General features: G+C 43.0%; 1 protein-coding gene across 1 annotated transcript in view; it reads right to left on the bottom strand.

Annotated features, from left to right (window-relative positions):
- LOC124036240 (transmembrane protein 132D-like) overlaps positions 1 to 22,330 on the bottom strand; it is a 58,611-nt gene that overhangs the window by 11,070 nt on the left and 25,211 nt on the right. Inside the window, exons 3-4 of the mRNA XM_046350542.1 lie at positions 13,163 to 13,300; positions 814 to 1,003 (exon numbers count right to left, since the gene is read on the bottom strand). Coding sequence (XP_046206498.1) covers positions 814 to 1,003; positions 13,163 to 13,300 — 328 coding nt within the window. The remainder of the gene's footprint in view (positions 1 to 813; positions 1,004 to 13,162; positions 13,301 to 22,330) is intronic.

Here is a 22,330-nt window from a genome sequence, read left to right as displayed (position 1 = left end):
TTATCTTGGCCAGGTCGCAGTTGCAAATGAGAACTTGTTCTCAACTAGCCTACCTGGTTAAATAAAGGTGAAATTGAAAAATTTAAATTAAATAAAGTTAAGGAGGATATCAAGGCCTTTGCAGCCTGAATGGAGATTATTTTAAGTACGAACTGGTCGCCGGGGCAAACAAGTGTATTATTGGCTGGCCACATCAAGCCCAGACGATAGTTGAGATCCATGAAGCCCACTCGAGTCTGCCCAGGCTAATTGGGAGGGATCTTAGACCATTCCTTCATACAGAATCATACATATATATCGTCTGCACTTACGGACTACCCTCTTCAAATGAAACCACAGGTTTTCAATGGGGTTTAAGTCCAGAGACTGAGATGGTCAAAGCTAAATGTTTTGCAATGTCCTTTTCAGTCTCCGGACTTTGAAAGCCTTGGAAAGGGCAGTCCATAAGCACAGATGAAGGATATCAAGGATCTGGGAAGATGTATGAAGGAATGGTTTAATATCCCTCCCAACGTGTTCTCCAATCTCATAAAACCTTTTAGAAAAAAGTCTCAATAGCGTATTGAGAACAGGTGTGCCAATAATTCGGAACCCTATCTTTTTTAGATTTGTGTTACTTGTTAAACAAAATATATTTCTCTGAGCAATTGTATTAGTATTAAATAATATAATTTCTTCAATTGTCTTGCACACATTATACCTTACTATTTGAATAATTTATTTTATACAGTCTTTTTTGCAAATCTTTATCAATGGTGCCAATAATTTTTTGGCCTGACTGTAGATGCTAGAGAGTTGTCAGTCGGTGCTCACCATGACGAGTGTGGCCAGGCCCACAAAGTCTCTCTGGGTGGTGTAGATCTCCATGGAACCCTCCTTCCCCCCATCCCTGGTGTCTGCGGGAAACTCCAGGCGCCATGTGATGACCTGGCTGTCTGATTGGCTGCTCTGCTCCTCCACCTGAAAGTCCATCTGTAGGACCTCCAGTAGACTGCTGTCCAGCCTGAGAGAAGATAGAAGAAACAGGATCAGACTGGGACTGTCACTGCCAGAGGAACTCATTCAGCGCGTCTTAACTCAAGCTATTATATGTGGTTGTTTCGGTAAGAGGAGATAAACATTATTCATGGCCGGGAAGTAAACATTTTTAAAAGGAAAGGAGAAGTATGGTGCTACCATAAACAGTCAAGGTAGGACAGCAAAGCCTAAAGTAATTAAGATGACACAGCAGTGATCCTGACACAGCAGCCACAGTGTAAACAGAGACAAGAAAAGCAATAAAGAATTGATAGAGGGTGGGAGGATTTGGGTTCCTCAATCAAATATGCCCTGGGACACTAGGAGGCTGTTATCATTAGTGTATGGATAGCATTGTTTACGAGTGTAGAGAAAGAGAAATAAGGAAATACTCATTTGATTAATGTCTGTTTCATCATGCAATAATAATGATTTAATTCCTTGGTATTTTGCCCTTCATCAAAATAACAAAAACGTATCTTCCTTCCAAAGTCGTCAGAAGCATAAAACAAGATTATCCACACAAGGGGGTCATTTAATGTTCTTTCCCACATTCATTTCCTGTAGGGCATGACCAGCGTAGCATGACAAATGAGCATCAGGGATTTGATTGTGTGTGAGACACCAGATTAATGAGATGAACAATCCTCCTCCCCTGAAACCTATTACCTCTAAAAAGACACATGTGCCACTGCAGGCGCCAGGCAGAGGGTGGATGGACGCATGAGCTAAATAGGATAGATACTCAGCTCATACCTGTAAAGTTCTCTGATAGCCTGATGCTCGCAATGTACACTAGAATGCCTTGAATAGGACTAGGATAGGATCCCCTCTAATCTGATGAATCTGTCCAAAGTCTCTAAAGTGAAACATCTGTAAAGCATTACAGGGAGAGTGTTAGGCCTGTTTTAACTGAAAGTATGTTAGATCATCATCATTAACATGGGGATTGACAGTAATGGGTAAGTGCAGTGAATGGGTTTAGACAGCTTTTAACTATGGAGTTTGAACACAGAGTCAAGTGAGGTGTCATGAACTCATGAGATCTCACTTGACTCATAATATTGCGCAGCTGGAACTTTGACAATACAAAATACAAAGTGTCTATTCCTTTGCAACTCCCTATGAAACACACTACTGAATAGAACCTGCTCCACTCACTCTCAAGGCAGTCCTGTATCCAGCACACCCCCTTCTTCCCCACCTCAAGCCCTTACATTTGCACACAACCAACTGTCAAATCTTTTCAAATGTACCGTGCGTGTTGCCTTCAAAGTCGAATGCAAGCACAAAGCACCTTCTAATGAGTTCTCTAAGAGCTTTAAAAAAATTCTATACACCATATGTAAAGAGATAAAAAAAAATAGATTTACTGTAATTAAATAATCTTAGCAAATTAAACAAAAATAGAGACACAAACTACAACAGTATTTTAATGTGAATACTTTATGTAAATGAGATGTTTCTATATTTAATTTTCAATACAATTGCTACAATTCCTAAAAACATATTTTCACTCTGTCACCATGGGGGATTGTGTTTAATCAATTTTGAATTAGGGCTGTAACACAAAATGTGGAATAAGTCAATAGGTATGAATACTTTCTGAAAGCACTTTACGCCCCCCAAAAAAAAATATTATTATGGCTTGGGTGGCCAAATAAAATCACCTGTGGACCAAATTTCGCCCGTGGCCCGCCAGTTGGGGCACTCTGCTCTAAAGTATACATTAAAATGGATTACATTGAATTGTACACATTACAATAATTGTACCAATTACAGAAAAAAGATCAGCATTGTCCAAGTGTTTTCATACATATTGTTAAGAAACCATTAACTATCCTGTTCATATGGTTGCACTCGCAAAGTCTAGAGGTCTTTGTCCTATTTAACTGCTCTGTAACCTGATTTAAGATGTGCAGCTATGGGGGAAATCAGCGTATGTGCCTAGGTGTTCAATGTACATGTCCCCAGGGAAGCAGCAACCTTACATTGGTCCAGGGCCAGCCCTGTCTCTGTTGATCTCTTGGTCGGTCAGTCCAAGCGGATTATTATTTTTTCAGCTGGTGACAAAACATAAATACTGTATGTACAAAAATGAAAAATATCAAAAGGCATGCACAAACTAAAAAACAAACAAACTAGCAGCCTGAGGCTGTGGGATGCGATGGATCCCAAATGAATACAACCACTGACATCAAAAACACTTTTTACGCAATGTGGCTGAGGCAACAGATCAGAACGTTTAGATTAAAATGTTGATAAACTATTCAGTTATATCTTCACATTATAAGGGCAGCAATGCACACATAGTAAGTAGTAAGCTATAAGTGTGATTGTTTCATTAGCAGAAAACACCATTATCAAAAGTGAAAGCAAATGCAATTATACATGTAATGCTTCCAATATAAAGGTGCATTTTTATGGCAAATGATCTTCCTAAACTTGAACCTCACGCGCTGCTTATGTATGCTAGTTGGGCTCAACACCCCTTCTAAAGCCAATTAATGTGCTTATTTTTAAGAAGTTATTTGGCCACTTTTAGTTGTGATACAAACCTTATTAAAACATATAGGCCTATGGGCTAGGCTACATGAGGAGTGCGACTATGATTCATGAGGTGTGTGACTATGATTCGAAAAAGTTGCACAAAAAAAGGCATTGTTTCTTATGACGGGCATCATTCACAAGTGATAATATATAATTCACAAGTGATAGGCTAATATTTTCACCCATCAGACTATTCTTGATTCAGTCTTGTCTTTACATATACTAAATAATATGTTTCAAATTTGCCATTAACATGCACCTGTATCGAAACATGCGTGTCATTTCTGCACTTAAATAGCGAATGGAGTATGCTTTTCCCGTGGTTTATTTTCCTGCCATCCAGGTAGGCTATACTCCTGTTGTAAAGACAAGCAATGTGATTAATATTAGGAAAGTTGAGAAATAAATATAGTAGGCCTAGTCTATAGAAAGCTGATCCTTCTCTTTTTAGCAGAGGCCATCACCGTTTTCTCTTGCAATAGCATAGCCTATAGAAATGTAGCACAACATGAGCTCATGGGTTCTCATGAAGTGTTTGATTAGATTTTCAAATACATTTTCATTGATGTCATAGTGATAAGAGGGACAATAGAGTGCTGAGTACCAGGCAGTTATCAAGTTTGGTAGGCTACTAATGACCATCAGTAGCATCGAAGCTTGGAGATGCCTAATTACAGTGACTAAACGGTCACATGGAATTTGAATGCCTTCATGACTCATGACCACCAATGTGGTGGTAATACCGTCACCGCAACAGCCCTAGCAGGCTCATGGCTTGTAAGCTGGGACACTGCCTGACGATCACCTATTTGGCAGCACCTGATGTGCTTATCAACCAGGCTCACCACCTGGACAAGGTTGGAGCTGCCCCCTGGGGGAATGAAGTGTGGAAGTGGTTGTGAGCTGTAGTCTGCTGTCTAAACTACATATTCCTTAACAATATGGATCATAAAAAAACACTCATTTAATTGTTGTCTCGTTCGTCATGCAATAATAATAATGACTTAATTCCTTGGTCTTTTGTCCTTCATCCAAATAACAACAAAAGATGGGATTTTCCTTCCAAAGCCATCGGTAGCATGAAACAAGATTATCCACACCGAGGGTGTCAATTAATGCTCTAACATAAATGTCCTGCTACTCTAAAGTAATCACTTTGTTTGTGCACATGTAAGGTATGACCAGTCGAGCATGGCAATTGAGCATCGGGGATTTGATTGTGTGAGACAACAGATTAATGAGATGAGCAATCTCCCTCCACTGAAACCTATTAACTCTAAACAGACACACGTGCCACTGCAGGCGCAAGGCTAAAGGTGGATGTACGCATGGGCTAAATAGGATAGATACTCTGCTCATAGCAGTACAGTTTTCTGATAGCCTGATCCTCTCAATGTACAATAGAATGCCTTGAATAGGACTAGGATAGGATCCCCTCTAATCTGATGAATCTGTCCAAAGTCTCTAAAGTGAAACATCTGTAAAGCGTTACAGAGAGTGTTAGGCCTGTACTAACTGAAAGTATGTTAGATTATTATCATTAACAGGGATTGACAAGAATGGGTAAGTGCAGTGATGGTGTTAAGATAGCTTTTAACTATGGACTTTGAAATCAAGAGTCAAGCGAGCTGTCATGAACTCATGAGATCTCCCTAAACTCATAATATTGCCCAGCTGGAATATTGTGCTGCTGGAACTTCAACAATACAAAGTCTCAATTTTATTCTTTGTCATTGCAACTCCCTGTGAAACACACTACTGAATAGGAACAGGCCCACTTACTTTCAATTAAGGCAGTCCAGTAGAGATGTTGGATCTTAACTTGATCACTCTTGTCACAGAGAATTTTCCTGTTGCATCAGAAAATTCAAATGAGTCTCACAAATGAGCAGTTCTCTTTCTCTCAATGCAGGGGCAGTCAAGACATTGGGATCAGGCCTGATATCAAAATAATGTTCTCTCTCACACTCTCAAACGCTAGGCCTAGATTTACATTTAAGAATGTGAAATTTCAGAATAATAGTAGAGATAATTATTTATTTCAGCTTTTATTTCTTTCATCACATTCCCAGTGGATCAGAAGTTTACATACTCCATTAGTATTTGGTAGCATTGCCTTTAAATTGTTGAACTTGGGTCAAACGTTTCGGGTAGCCTTCCACAAGCTCCCCACAATAAGTTGGGTGAATTTTGGCCCATTCCTCCTGACAGAGCTGGTGTAACAGAGTCAGATCTGTAGGCCTCCTTGCTCGCACATGCTTTTTCAGTTCTGCCCACAAATGTTATTTGGGATTGAGGTCAGGGCTTTGTGATGGCCACTCCAATAGCTTGACTTTGTTGTCTTTAAGCCATTTTGCCACAACTTTGGAAGTATGCTTGGGGTCATTGTCCATTTGGAAGACCCATTTGCGACCAAGCTTTAACTTCCTGACTGATGTCTTGAGATGTTGCTTCAATATATCCACATAATTTTCCTGCCTCATGATGCCATCTATTTTGTGAAGTGCATCAGTCCCTCCTGCAGCAAAGCACCCCCACAGCATGACACTGCCACCCCTGTGTTTCACGGTTGGGATGGTGTTCTTCGGCTTGCAAGCCTCCCCCTTTTTCCTCCAAACATAACGGTCATTATGGCCAAACAGTTCTATTTTTGTTTCATCAGAGAAGAGAACATTTCTCCAAAAGTACGATCTTTGTCCCCATGTGCAGTTGCAAACTATAGTCTGGCTTTTTTAATGGTGGTTTTGGAGCAGTGGCTTCTTCCTTGCTGAGCGGCCTTTCAGGTTATATTGATATAAGACTCGTTTTACTGTGGATATAGATACTTTTGTACCCGTTTCCTGTTGTTCTAGGATTGATTTGCACTTTCCGCACCAAAGTACAATTGTTGGAAAAATTGTGTGTATATGTAAACTGTTTATGTAAACTTCAGACTTCAACTGTATATACTATTACAAAGGCAGACAGCCATTAAAGTGTAACTTACCTCTGATCGCATCTGACTACAAACACCCCCCAAAAAATTGTCAGGAGTGAAGACGTGCGCTTCACTTCAAGAGCGTTGGTGGAGATACAGGGTTCGAACACATTTCATTGGTCAAGGGGTCATGAAACATTTATAGAGACGTGAACCAATAATATCGATCCATGTTCAAAAATTAAATAATCCGACAGCGATGATATAATGATATAAATGTATTTAACTGAAGTGATTGGCAAAATGTAAGTCAGTTCCTTCAGAAATTACTTGAGTAACTTGCTGACCAAACTGCTCGTGCCATGAGCGTTGCAAAATAAACTTAAACCTACGTAATTTAATTATTGGACCCACACTCCTCGCGCGCGCCAATGAGTGTCTGCGTTGCCAAGCACTAAAATAGAAGTCAGTTCTACTTGTGACGCTGAACGCGGTGCAAGTCCTGCCTCTCCCATCTCCTCATTGGTTCATAGAAGCAGGTACCCACGTGCCATCTCCCCATTGGATATACCCACATGAGTGATTGAAAGATGAACTGAGTTCATTCAGTCGTCGTGGTAACTATGAAAGTTAAGAAAATGCCTGCAAGGAGGAGAGATGACAAGAAACGATTCGGTTGACCGTTTTGTGTGTGGACTAATTGTCAGAGTAGAGGACCTTGTGCATTTCAGGTAAAATAACAACTCAACGTTTAAATCCCAGAACAAATTAGCCAGCAACAGCAAGCTAGCTAAATAGGCCAAATTAGCGAGCAACTGCAAGCTAGCTAGCTAGCTAACTAAATTGCCATAAATGGTTAATGCTTTTCGACCTGCCCCCAAATTAATCTAATTGGTTCAGAGTTTGTTTTGAGATTTTAATCATTTGATCGCATTTGGTGTGGGGGGACAAAATTAATTTGTGCACGATGGCGCGTGACCGGTTTGGCTACGGTGTCAGTATGCGTACAAGTACAGCCCACGGAGAGTAACTAAAAAAGTACTAGTTCCTCCAAAAATTCATTATGTCATTATGGGGTATTGTGTGAAGATTGCTAGAAGGTGACATGGGAATTATGACTCGCACTTTGGTAGTCAACTCTTACCATGTCCATTATTAAAAAAGGATTTCCTGCATATAGAAATTACAGTTTTTGTTTTCAACATTCATCACAGATAACTTAAACTCTATTTTTATTCAAACAGTTGAGAGTATTTGTCTCCTAAGCAGACTCTTCAGTATTATTGTCACTTCAGAGCTGTGTGTGTGTTTTTACAGATGGCAGAGAAAAGCAGAACACCAGTGTGGGACTATTACATGGAATTGGCACCAGGGAAAGCAAGGTGTCTTATTTGTGATAAAGATGTAAGCATGTGGTCAGCAACGGCTAAATCAAAAAATACCACCAACCTGGGGAATCACCTTAACACCCATCTAAAAGCCAATATGTATTACATTAAGTTAAAATAAGTGGTCATTGTTCATTCAGTATTGTTGCAATTGTCATTATTACAAAAATGTGTGTATATATATATACACGTTAAAAATTGGCTGATTAATCGGTATCGGCTTTTTTGTCCTCCAATAATCAGTATCGGCGTTGAAAAATCATAAACTGGTCGACCTCTAATGTCAAGCCACATTGCTTCTTGACACACTGCTGGCTTAACCCGGAAGCCAGCCGCACCAATGTGTCGGAGGAAACAAAGTATAACTGGCGACCATGTCGAAATCCTCTTTAAAGCTGTATCCAAATCCATCAAATGTAGTGATCACAATATAGTAGCCATTTACAGGATAACCAAAGTTCCAAAGGCTGGGCCTAATATAGTGTAGAAGAGGTCATACAATATGTTTTGTAGTGATTCCTAAGTTGATGATATAAAGTAAATTTGCTAGTCGGTGGTGTGAATTGGGGAGCATTTGAAGATAAAATAAGCAGCCAGACACTGCACTTGACACATTTATGAATTAAATTAATTAAGAAAATTACTGTAAAAACTGTTAAATCCCCGAGGATTGATGAGGAAATAAACAATGGTATGGGTGAGAAGGATGAGGCAAAAAGGAATGGCAAATAAGTCTGGCTGCATGACTGATTGGCAAACGTACTGCAAACTGAGAAAACATGTGACTAAACTGAATGAAAATAAGAAACTATACTATGAAACAAAGATAAATGATATAAAGAATGATAGTAAAAAGCTTTGGAGCACCTTAATTGAAATTTTTGGTGAAAAAGACAAACTCAGCTCCATCATTCCTTGAATCATATGGCTCATTCATTCCAAATCCCACTGATATTGGCAACTAATTTAATGATTTTTTCATGGGCAAGACTAGCAAACTTAGGCATGATATGCCAGCAACAAATGCCGACACTACACATCCAAGTATAACTGACCAAATTCTGAAAGACAAGCATTGTAATTTTGATTTCCAAAATGTGAGTGTGGAAGAGGTGAAAACATTATTGTTAACAGTCCGTATGTAGCCAAACGTAGCTGCTGCTGATGTTGGTATCTGTACTGATGGAGCAAAACACATGACAGCGAGACATAGTGGGATGGTAACGCGCGTGCAAGCAATTGCTCCCGACGCCACTTGGGTACACTGCAGCATCCACTAAGAGGCTCTTGCTACCAAGGGAATGCCTGACAGCATGAAAGGCGTTTTGGACACTACAGTGAAAATGGTTAACTTTGTTAAAGCAAGCCCCTGAACTCTTGTGTATTTTCTGCACTATGCAATGATATGGGCGGTGACCATGTAACACTTTTACAACATACATAAGGGAGCTGGTTATCAACGGGCAAAGTATTGACACGTTTAAAAAAACATTTGAGATATGAGCTTAACGTTCTTTACTGACCATCATTTTCACTTGTCTGACCGCTTGGATGATGACGAGTTTCTCAAGTGACTGGCATATCTGGGTGATGTTTTTTCTCGCTTGAATGATCTGAATCTAGGATTACAGTAACTCTCCGCAACAATATACAATGTGCGGGACAAAATTGAGGCTATGATTAAGAAGTTGGACAACACACAGGTTTCCATCATTGTATGATTTTTTTGTGTGCAAATGAACTCAAGCTTACGGACAATGTCAAATGTGATATAGCGAAGCACCTGAGTGAGTTGGGTGCGCAATTACGTAGGTACTTTCCCGAAACGGACGACACAAACAACTGCCTCATCGAAATCGCAACAAGCGGTTCTGGGAAAATGTAATTTAATCAGAAGCCACTGCCATATTTCTGGATTGTGCTGCGCTCAGAGTATCCTGCTTGGGCAAATCGCGCTGTTAAGACACTGATGCCCTTTGCAAACACGTACCTATGTGAGAGTGGATTCTCGGCCCTCACTAGCATGAAAACTAAATACAGGCACAGACCGTTTGTGGAAATTTATTTAAGACCGAGACTTTCTCCAATAGAGTTATGTGCATCCTTTCAAGCACACCCTTCTCATTAACCTGTGGTGAGATATTCATTTTTCAAATAGCGTTTTATATGTAAGATGGTTAAATAAAGAGCAAAATTATTGATTATTATTCTATTATTATTTGTGCACTGGTCCTATAAGAGTTCTTTGTCACTTCCCACGAGCCGGGTCGTGACAAGAACTCACACTCATTCCTATGTTTAATAAATGTATTGTATAGTGTGTGCAGGCTTCCAATGATGGCAAAAAGTAACATTTGAGAGTGTGCTGACCCTGATGCTAGAGGGGGTACGCAGCTGGAGGTTAAATGTTTGAAGGGGTATGGGACTATAAAAAGTTTGGGAACCACTGGTCTAGTGAGTGTGCGTAGGGTCAGTGCAGATAGTTTGGTAGACTCTTTGAAAAAAGGGTTCTTCAGCTGTCTCCATAGATAACCTTTTTTTGTTTCAGGTGGAACCCATTTTAGGCATTTGCCAGAGTATAGCAGAGTGAACAGTCTATGGCTTGAATGGCTGGAGTCTTTGGCAATTTTTCGGGCCTTCCTCTGATACTGCTTGATATAGAGGTCCTGGATAGCAGGGAGCTCGGACCGTGTGATGTACTGGGCTGTCCGCACAACCTCCTGTAACGCTTTGCGGTCAAGAGTGGTGCATTTGCCATACCAAGCGGTGCTGTAGCCAGTCAAGATGCTCTTGACAGTGTAGCTGCAGAACATTTTGAGGATCCGAGGGCCCATGTCAAATCTTTACAGCCTCCTGAGGGGGAAGAGACGCTACTGTGCCCACTTCATGACTGTGTGTGTGAACCATGTTAATTCCTTAGTGATGTCAACGCCAAGGAACTTGAAGGTCTCAACCCGCTCCACGACAACCCTGTCGTTGTGGATGGGGGCGTGCTCTCCCCTCTTTCTCCTACAGTCCATGATCAGCTCCTTGGTCTTACTGACGTCGAGGGAGAGGTTATTGTCCTGGCACCACACTGTTAAGTCTCTGACCTCCTCCCTGTAGGCTGAGTCATCGGCGTCGGTGATCCGGCCTACCACCGTCGTGTTGTCAGCAAACTTCAAGATGGTGTTGGAGTCGAGCATAGCCACGCAGTTGTGGGTAAACAGGGAGTACAGGAGGGGACTAAGCACACAAAGTAAAATGCAAGCACAAAGCTAATCTGATGAGTTCTCTATCATTTATTCTTTGAGTTCTTCTTTAATTCTGCACACCATATGTAAAAGCACAAAAAAAGAGAGATTTACTTTAAATTAAATCATCTTCGTATATTGCACAAAAACACTGAAACACAAACAAACCATAAATGTGTTAGTCAAGTATCAAAACAAGATGTGCCCGATTAAAAGAGGGTCTCTATCCCACATTAAAACAGATTTTGCCGGTTTAATCTGGCATTACATTGAAAATGGGGGACACCATGGTAGCCTTCTGCCATTCTTGTGGGTGAAGCAGTGAAGTACTCCAACCCGCAGATCATTAAAGGGACAGCACTCTCACTAAGCAGCTGTTTTAAGTCGGAAGATCCATTGCAGTCTATTGTCAAACAGAGGCAAAAAATGTCTTAATATCCAGATAGCTGCATAAACACTCACGGTACTTACTGCCACTATAGGAAACTGAGAGACAAAGTCCATGAAATCCCCAAAGTGGTGTGACATTAGACAGCTCCTACAGGGGGTCTAGTAAATTATGACATTTTAAGATGGATTAGCCCTAACAAACGATTTTGCATCCACAAATATGTTCCCCAAAACGGGTTTGATAAACAATGAACTAATACCATCACATAGGGAAAACAGGAAAATGAGGTCAACCCAGCTCAATTCAATCATGGACACCAAAATGCTTCAATTAAAATTACAAATGACAAATGAAGTGCCACATTTGATTTCATGGGAACTTCTCATAGACTATAAATACCTGGAGCCACACCAGATCATCTAAAGGTCATCCTAGCCACAGAGTTGGCCAGTTACATGGAATGTCAACTGAAGGTCCTGTTCCAGCATGGACAGGTTCCTACATCTGGGGTATTGTCCTCAAGCAAGGAAAAGGTTACCCTTCAGAAAGAGGACCATGACTCTAGATATATTTGTGACAGCAGCAATGGTACCAGAATAATATCCCACAGACTTAAAAGGACATACAAGTTTTGCTTCTAGGAACGAAAGGAGTATTATCAACAAAGCCACATCTTCACATTGACTGGGGCTAGCTAATGTTTAATGTTAATCCTTGTTTAATTGTTTTCCAAAAGCACTAACATAATGTAAGGGATACAAAAAAACTTTAATATTCTAAATAGGGGACAGAAATACTTTTCAACGATTTCATGTGAACTAAGCAATTAGAAATTTCCAGAGATTGACGTAGCCCTTTCCTGCAGTCAAATGACCAAATTGCCCTCTGGTGGCCTCATTGGTGGAATGTTAATATTTTTCATAATTTCATAATTAATAAACATGACACATTTTTTTAACAACGGTGTTCCTATGTCAAATGGTTTTGTTATATTTCAGTCTTCTGTGATTCATATTATGTCTCATATTGAGATGCAAACTCAAAATGGAATAGACTTCAACTCTATATCTGACATTGTACAGGTGTCTTCTTTTTTCTAAGCCCATAACCCTGTGTGTGAGGTGTATACTTTTGTTTCAAAGTAGATTTGTTTAAGACTACCAAGAAACACTCTGCGTGACTCTGATTTAGCCCACTGCATAAAAGGTTAAGAGGTAGCTCTACTTAATAAGGTGTGAGGACAGTGGCCTTTTTAAAAGCAGATTTACTTAAGCTTTTCCCAGCAGCAGTTTTGTGCTTGGATAGCATACGGTGTCTTGTCAGGTCAGATAGGCTAAGCCTCGGTCAAAATGGCATCGTGTGTGGGTGGTATTTATTCTGAGGCATTATCCTACTCATACTACTTTGCAGAATATTTTTCACTCCCTCAGGCAAAATTGAAATCATTAAGCCCCAGTAGCATGTACACTATTATTACAATACATTATCTAACAACCCATGACATAATATCACTTCTTAACATTCAGAAGTGTGTTTAAATTTGTCTATGAGCAGCCAAACCCAGATGTGACTGGTCCATCCATGATCCAGTGGTTGAACACAGTGAGTTTAATGGAGTTCACTGATAGTAAATTGGGGGATTGTTGTGTATTTTCAGCAGACTTGCCTTTTTCCCTGTATGGCAGATTTCCTCTGACAAACAACAGTGATGGTGCCATCTGCTCCAGCGTCCAGAGTGATGTCCCACAGCAACGAGTTACTAGGTGTTGCTGTGCGAAACGACACTCCCTTCTTTACAATCGCTCTGTGAATGAAGACAAGAAAAATGTATAAGACAAAATACCGCCAACTCTAAATTGTACACCTAGCAGTAAGTCCATCTCCACTGGACCTAGCTAGTATGACGTTGGCCTCCCATAGCTTGGGGCCATGAAATGATTCATTCCCTAAGCCCTTCGGTCAATCAAAGACCACTTTGCTCGTAGCAAATCCCTATAATTTAAGAGGCTTGAGCAAACCCCATAGGATAGGTTTCAATAGCCAGAGGAAATAGGCATTTTGAGTGTTTAGTATTCCTCATATACTATGGGCATCTTTGGTCCTGTCTTGTACACAAATTATTCGTAGTGTACTAATGGCTTGTTGGCCTGCTGGCCTCTCATTTGTAAATGATAAGCATTATCTAATGCAGCTGAACACAGAGTACAACAACAGAGATCCTAATGCTAATTGAAAATATTACCCTGGTATTAATGGCTAGTGTAAAATTTCCTACCGGAAGTAGCATAGCGTATGAGTGGAAGAGGTCAGATATATACATGAAAACATCCATAGTGTTGTACCGGAGAGGCATCCTACTTTCCATCCTCTACCAATGTACAGGATAACAACACTGCACTCGTTGATCTCGTATTTCTTTAGAGCCACTCAAAGTATTTGTCAAATTCAATTCTTCCAGCTTAATGATCTATATAAACGGAGCACCACCAAGTTGTTTCTTCATAAAAAAATATTCCTAATAGTGCGTAACATCGTCCGTGTAGTATTATCATGTGCATGCATGTCATGTGTAGCCTAATGCTGCTCATGGGTTTATCCCTGACTCTTTCAGACATACATTCTGGCAGTAAAACAACAGTGAGCACATTATGTGTCTCTGGGGAGAGGTAATCTATGATATGAGCATCCATCTGATCCTCTCTACTGTCCCTCCTGTGGGACATTCAAGGTCATATGGACAGATGCTATACTCATGCTACTGCCATGCGTATGTACTCATCCCGTTTAAAAACGCATTTGTTTTAGTTAATGTTATTTGCCTATGTGTGTAGTTGTGGGTGTTTTGTAAGTGTGCATGTGTGGTGTGTGTTTGTATATGTGTGCTTGAACATCTGCACATACAGCTCTTCCAAGATGTAATCAGGAGTACTGGTTTGAAGGCTCAAGGGAGCACTAATCTTGGCATGGAGGTTGCTGAAATCGTCCTGTGATGCTGCCACATGGCGCACAGAAATGACCCAATGCCTTCGGCTCTCCCTCTGTCTCCTCTCCCTCTCCCTTCTCTCCCTCTCCCTCTCCCTCTCCCTCTGTCTCCTCTCCCTCCTTCTCTCTGTCAACATGAGGGGACATACTTGTGGCACGTGTGAGACAGGGACTCAGACATTTCAGTAAGATTTCACTGATCCTGCCATGTTACTGCTACAATCTCTATCCGACAAAAGTGCTAACAGTACTTACTAGACTGGCAAATGAAAGTTTGGCGATCACAGGAGAATTACACATCCCCAAAGGGGCTGAATGGATGTAAATCAGGAAATTTCTTGGGATAATCTAAAAAGAGTTGCAAGCAGTAGAAATTTCAATTTGGGGCAGTACAGTAGTACAGGCTGATAGTGGAGTAACTAACACCTGTTGTGTGTGTGTGTGTGTGTTTGTGTGAAGGTGAAGGTGACCTGCCTCTCTCTGTACTGTTAATCCATTAGAGTAAGTGGCACAGAGGGGACAGGGAGGGACCCTCACTATATTGTTAGCAACAACCAGCAGGTTCCCAGGGGGAAAGCAGGAGCAAATGCACAGGAGACGGACAGGCTCTGAGAGGAGCAGGACTGACAGGCTCTGAGGGGAGAGCGGGAGTAGAGCAGCAGCCACAGATTAACAGGGGGACAGGGACTGTGAGTGGGGGTGAAGGCGACTGGGTAGAAGGGGACATGCCTGTCACCACCCATCTCTCCTGACCACAACAACACTCCTAGAGCCAGGATGTCAGGTAACCTTGAGGCCTCTACAACCTGTCTCCTGTCTTCACATGAACTTCCATTAGTTCAGCAGTTACTATAGGGGCAGGTCACAGCATAATCCTTATTCTGACTCATAAGGATTTGCTGGGGTCATAGTGGTAAACAGAACAATGCTATTATTTGCCATCAACGAATTGGCATCTATAATGAAAAAAGGTGTAACCCTGATGACACGCTTCTTGTAATAAGTAATGAGAAAATATCTGAGAACGGTTCATCTGGTAATGGCATTCTAAATATACCCACTCATGCTAGTGTTGAGCCTGGTGGTGTGGGGTTTACCTAATCAAAACTAACTGTTACAAAAGTACCTATCTGCCTTTTCTCCCCAGGCCCTCTTGGATCTAAGGGGGAAACCCCACGGTGATGAGAGGGAGGAGGGATTTTTCTTAACAGTGGTTCAGAGCAAGAACCATAGCGGTCAGTGACTGTGCTTAGGCAGTGCTGGCTGGGGAGGCAGGAGGAGGTATCGAGGCACCAGGGCAGGGAAGATGGATTGGCCCAAAGACTGGAGCTGACAGTGTGTGAGAAAAGCAGCTCTCAGGTGCTGCACCTGCCATCCATCTCACTTCTCTCCAGGCAAGGTTTGAGTGTCGAACTAACGTGTATTTTGCATACCAATGCCCCACCACCTGACCACCTCCACAGGAAGCCATGGCCTCTCTTACTTTTGTCACACACACTCATGGCAGCCCTTGCCCCCTGGCCCGCTCCAGTCAGCAACCCCATCCCCTGTGCTTGTTTGATCTTCTCTCTAAGCCTTATTTTTTCAGTCATAACTGAGTGAGTGAATAATGGCAGACCCTAAAAATCAAGTAAACAGTGTTAAATGTAGCGTAGCCTGACTTTAATTCACCATATTAGTGCATTTTCTGTGATAATAAAATACTATTTGTGGACAAGTACCACTATGGTTGTTAAAATACATTTGAAAAATCATCCAATGTAAAGTGAATGATTGTATCGATGATTGTATGAAGATGAAAAATAATTCCACGGATAATAAAGGGATAACCAGCCATGTCATGGACCCAGAATATAAAGTGAAAACCAGCCACATCGAGGACACCAACACCTTGCTCCCGGACAAGCTAAACACCTTCTTCGTCCACTTTGAAGAAAACATAGCGCCGCCGACACGGGCCACCGCCGCCGACGCGGGCCACCGCCGCTCATGAGAACTGACCTCTCATTCTCCCGGGCCGACATGAGTAAGACATTTAAGTGTGTTAACCCTCACAAGGCTGCTGGCCCAGATGGCTTCCCTAACCGTGTCCTTAGAGTAGAGATCGACCGATTAATCGTAATGGCCGATTAATTAGGGCCGATTTCAAATTTTCATAACAATCGGAAATCGGTATTTTTGGACACCAATTTGGCCATTTTTTTCACCTTTATTTAACTAGGCAAGTCAGTTAAGAACACATTCTTATTTTCAATGACGGCCTAGGAACGGTGGGTTAATTGCCTTGTTCATGGCCAGAACGACAGATTTTTACCTTGTCAGCTCGGGGATTCGTTTTTGCAACCTGCCTTACATTGCACTCCACGAGGAGCCTGTGTGGCAGGCTGACTACCTGTTACACGAGGGCAGCAAGAAGCCAAGGTAAGTTCTAGCTAGCATTAAACTTATAAAAAACAATCAATCTTCACATAATCACTAGTTAACTACACATGGTTGATGATATTACTAGTTTATCTAGAGTGTCCTGCGTTGCATATAATCGATGCGGTGCCCGTTAATTTCTCATCGAATCACAGCCTACTTCGCAAAACGGGTGATGATTTAGCACTGTCGTTACACCAAACCTAACCATAAACATCAATTCCTTTCTTTAAAACCAATACACAACTACATATTTTTTTAAACCTGATAATTTAGTTAATATTGCCTGCTAACATGAATTTCTTAGAATTGGGGAAATTGTGTCACTTCTCTTGAGTTCCGTGCAAGCAATCAGGGTATATGCAGCAGTTTGGGCCGTCTGGCTCGTTGCGAACTGTGTGAAGTCCATTTATTCCTAACAAAGACCGTAATTAATTTGCCAGAATTGTACATAATTATGACAATGTAGCAGCAATATTTAGACTTAGGGATGCCACCCGTTGTCACGCCTTGGTCATTGTATCTTGTGTTTTTGTTATATGTTTGGGTAGGCCAGGGTGTGACATGGGTTTATATGTTGTATTTCGTATTAGGGTTTGTATTAATTGGGAGTGTGTATTATTAGGGGTGTGTCTAGTTAGGCTTGGCTGCCTGAGGCGATTCCTAATTGGAGTCAGCTGATTCTAGTTGTCTCGGATTGGGAACCGTATTTAGGCAGCCTGAGTGCGCGTTGTATTTCGTGGGTGATTGTACCTGTCTTTGTGTTAGTCACCAGATAGGCTGTAATTAGTTTCATTCGTTTGTTGTTTTCTTCTTCGTTATTTCATGTACTGTATTAGCTTTATTAAAGGTCATGAGTAACCTACACGCTGCATTTCGGTCTGCCTCTCTTCTAACAGCAGACGAAGATCATTACAGAATCACCCACCACGATTCACAGACCGAGCAGCGTGTGAACTGGCAGGAGCTAAAGGAGGACGATATGGACGGCAGAAGCAGGGATTATACGACGTGGGAAGAAATCGACAGGTGGGCAGCCGACCCAGTGCGTGTGCAGGAGCCCGCCTGGGATTCCCTACAGCAATGCGAAGAGGGCTACAGGCGAATCAAATCAACGAAAAAGACACGCCGGGAAAACGGAGAGGCGCTGGTTTAAACAGGCAGCGACAGCTGGAGCAGCAAAGGGAGGATGAATTATTTGGAGAATGGACATGGGAAGACGTATTGGATGGTAAAGGTTGTTACACTTGGGAGGAGATATTGGCCGGAAGAGATCGCCTCCCATGGGAACAGGTGGAGGCACTAAGGAGAGCAGAGGCAGCGGGAGATAGGAGCCGACGATACGAGGGAACACGGTTGGCAAGGAAACCGGAAAAACAGCCCAAAAAAATTATTGGGGGGAGCTAGAAGGGAGAATAGTTATGCCAGGTAGGAGACCTGCGCATACTCCCTGTGCTCACCGTTGGGCTAGAGAGACTGGGCAGGCACCGTGTTATGCTATGGAGCGCACGGTGTTTTCAGTGCGGGAGCATAGCCCGATGAGGCACATACCAGCTCTTCCTATTGACCGGGCTAGAGTGGGCATCGAGCCAGGGAAGCTTGGGCAGGCTCGGTGCTCAAGAGCTCCAGTGCGCCTGCACGGTCCGGTCTATCCAGAGCCACCTATACACACCAGTCCTCCGGTAGCAGCTCCCCGCACCAGGCTTCCTGTGCGTATCCTCGCGCCAGTACCACCAGTTCCAGCACCACGCACCAGGCCTCCAGTGCGCATCGCCTGTTCAGCACAGCCAGTGCTTTTCTCCCCTCCTGCGCTGCCGGAGTCTCCCGCTTGTTTAGCGCAACCAGAGCTGTTCTCCTCTCCTGCGCTGCCGGAGTCTCCTGTCTGTCCAGCGCCACCAGTGCTCCCAGTCGGCCCAGCGCTTCCAGTGCGCCTCGCCTGTTCAGCTCAGCCATAGCCTTTCTCCTCTCCTGCGCTGCCGGAGTCTCCTGTCTGCCCAGCGCCGCCAGTCGGCCCAGCGTCACCAGTCTGCCAGGATCCGCCAGAAGTGCCAGTCTGCCAAGATCTTCTAGATCGGCCAGACAACCTGAATCATCCAGGTCCACCAGCCAACCTGGATTTACCGGAGCCTACTACCTGCCTGAGCTTCCTCTCAGTACTGAGCTTCCTCTCAGTACTAGGCTCCCTCTCTGTACTGGGCTCCCTCTCTGTACTGGGCTCCCTCTCTGTACTGGGCTCCCTCTCTGTACCGGGCTCCCTCTCGGTACCGGGCTCCCTCTCGGTACCGGGCTTCCCCTCGGTACCGGGCTTCCCCTCGGTACCGGGCTTCCCCTCGGTACCGGGCTTCCCCTCGGTACCGGGCTTCCCCTCGGTACCGGGCTGCTTCGGTCCCGGGTTGCCCCTCTGTCCCGGGTTGCCCCTCTGTCCCGGGTTGCCCCTCTATCCTGAGTTGCCCCTCTATCCTGAGTTGCCCCTCTGTCCCGAGTTGCCCCTCTGTCCCGAGTTGCCCCTCTGTCCCGAGCTGCCCCTCTGTCCCGAGCTGCCCCTCTGTCCCGAGCTGCCCCTCTGTCCCGAGCTGCCCCTCTGTCCCGAGCTGCCCCTCTGTCCCGAGCTGCCCCTCTGTCCCGAGCTGCCCCTCTGTCCCGAGCTGACCCTCTGTCCCGAACTGCCCCACAGTTATGTGGGGATCAGGGTGAGGACTATTAGGCCATGGTCGGCGGAGAAGGTGGATTATCCTAGGACGCGAAGGGGAGGAACTAGGACATTTATGGAGTGGGGTCCACGTCCCGAGCCAGAACCGCCACCATGGACAGACGCCCACCCGGACCCTCCCTATGCTCTTGAGGTGCGTCCCGGAGTCCGCACCTTAGGGGGGAGGTTCTGTCACGCCTTGGTCATTGTATCTTGTGTTTTTGTTATATGTTTGGGTAGGCCAGGGTGTGACATGGGTTTATATGTTGTATTTCGTATTAGGGTTTGTATTAATTGGGAGTGTGTATTATTAGGGGTGTGTCTAGTTAGGCTTGGCTGCCTGAGGCGATTCCTAATTGGAGTCAGCTGATTCTAGTTGTCTCGGATTGGGAACCGTATTTAGGCAGCCTGAGTGCGCGTTGTATTTCGTGGGTGATTGTACCTGTCTTTGTGTTAGTCACCAGATAGGCTGTAATTAGTTTCATTCGTTTGTTGTTTTCTTCTTCGTTATTTCATGTACTGTATTAGCTTTATTAAAGGTCATGAGTAACCTACACGCTGCATTTCGGTCTGCCTCTCTTCTAACAGCAGACGAAGATCATTACACCCGTTAGATAAAATACAGAACGATTCCGCATTTCACTGAAAGAATAAACGTTTTGGTTTCGAAATGATACGTTTCCAGATTCGACCATATTAATGACCACATTTGATAGAGCAGTCTGACTGAGCAATGTAGGCAGCAGCAGGCTCGTATGCATTCATTCAAACAGCACTTCCGTGTGTTTTGCCAGCAGCTCTTCGCAATGATTCAAGCATTGAGCTGTTTATGACTTCAAGACTATCAACTCCCGAGATTAGGCTGGTTTAAACTATGTGAAATGGCTAGCTAGTTAGTGGGGTGCACGTTAATAGCGTTTCAATCGGTGACGTCACTCGCTCTGAGACTTGGAGTAGTTGCTCCCCTTGCTCTGCAAGGGCCGCGGCTTTTGTGGAGCGATGGGTAACGATGCTTCCAGGGTGGCTGTTGTCGATGTGTTCCTGGTTCGAGCCCAGGTAGGAGCGAGGAGAGGGACGGAAGCTATACTGTTACACTGGCAATACAAATGTGCCTATAAGAACATCCAATAGCCTGTAATTTCCATCATAGGTACACTTCAACTATGACAGACACAATGAGAAAAAAAAATTCAGATAATCACATTGTAGGATTTTTTATGAATTTATCTGCAAATTATGGTGGAAAATAAGTATTTGGTCACCTACAAACAAGCAAGATTTCTGGCTCTCACAGACCTGTAACTTCTTCTTTAAGAGGCTGTCCTCCACTCGTTACCTGTATTAATGGCACCTGTTTGAACTTTTTATCAGTATAAAATACACCTGTCCACAACCTCAAACAGTCACACTCCAAACTCCACTATGGCCAAGACCAAAGAGCTGTCAAAGGACACCAGAAACTAAATTGTAGACCTGTAGACCAGGCTGGGAAGACGGAATCTGCAATAGGTAAGCAGCTTGGTTTGAAGAAATCAACTGTGGGAGCAATTATTAGGAAATGGAAGACATACAAGACCACTAAAATTATCACAAGAACGGTGAGCAAAAATCACAGAACCACACGGGGGGACCTAGTGAATGACCTGCAGAGAGCTGGGACAAAAGTAACAAAGCCTACCATCAGTAACACACTATGCCGCCAGGGACTCAAATCCTGCAGTGCCAGACGTGTCCCCCTGCTTAAGCCAGTACATGTCCAGGCCCGTCTGAAGTTTGCTAGAGAGCATTTGGATGATCCAGAAGAAGATTGGGAGAATGTCATATGGTCAAATGAAACCAAAATATAACTTTTTGTTGTGTTTGGAGGACAGAGAATGCTGAGTTGCATCCAACGAACACCATACCTACTGTGAAGCATGGGGGTGGAAACATCATGCTTTGGGGCTGTTTTTCTGCAAAGGGACCAGGACGACTAATCCGTGTAAAAGAAAGAATGAATGGGGCCATGTATCGTGAGATTTTGAGTGAAAACCTCCTTCCATCAGCAAGGGCATTGAAGATGAAACATGGCTGGGTCTTTCAGCATGACAATAATCCCAAACACACCGCCCGGGCAATGAAAGAGTGGCTTCGTAAGAAGCATTTCAAGGTCCTGGAGTGGCCTAGCCAGTCTCCAGATCTCAACCCCATAGAAAATCTTACAAAACATCACTGCTCTAGAGGAGATCTGCATGGAGGAATGGGCTAAAATATCAGCAACAGTGTGTGAAAACCTTGTGAAGACTTACAGAAAACGTTTGACCTGTCATTGCCAACAAAGGGTATATAACAAAGTATTGAGGTAAACTTTTGTTATTGACCAAATACTTATTTTCCACCATAATTTGCAAATAAATTAATTAAAATCCTACAATGTGATTTTTTTTTTCCTAATTTTGTCTGTCATAGTTGAAGTGTACCTATGATGAAAATTATAGGCCTGTCTCATCTTTTAAGTGGGAGAACTTGCACAATTGGTAGCTGACTAAATACTTTTTTGCCCCACTGTATATGAAATACAAATTGTATAGAGAGAAATAACCTTATAATAACTACAACCTAAAACTTCTTACCTGGGAATATTGAAGACTTGTGTTAAAAGGAACCACCAGCTTTCATATGCTCTCATGTTCTGAGCAAGAAACTTAAACGTTTGCAATATGTGCCATGTAAAAAAATTATTTACATTCTTCTCCAGCACTT

Source organism: Oncorhynchus gorbuscha, linkage group LG05 (genome assembly GCF_021184085.1).
Source record: "Oncorhynchus gorbuscha isolate QuinsamMale2020 ecotype Even-year linkage group LG05, OgorEven_v1.0, whole genome shotgun sequence".
Classification (NCBI taxonomy): domain Eukaryota; kingdom Metazoa; phylum Chordata; class Actinopteri; order Salmoniformes; family Salmonidae; genus Oncorhynchus; species Oncorhynchus gorbuscha.
This window is presented reverse-complemented; position numbering and strand designations above follow the sequence as displayed.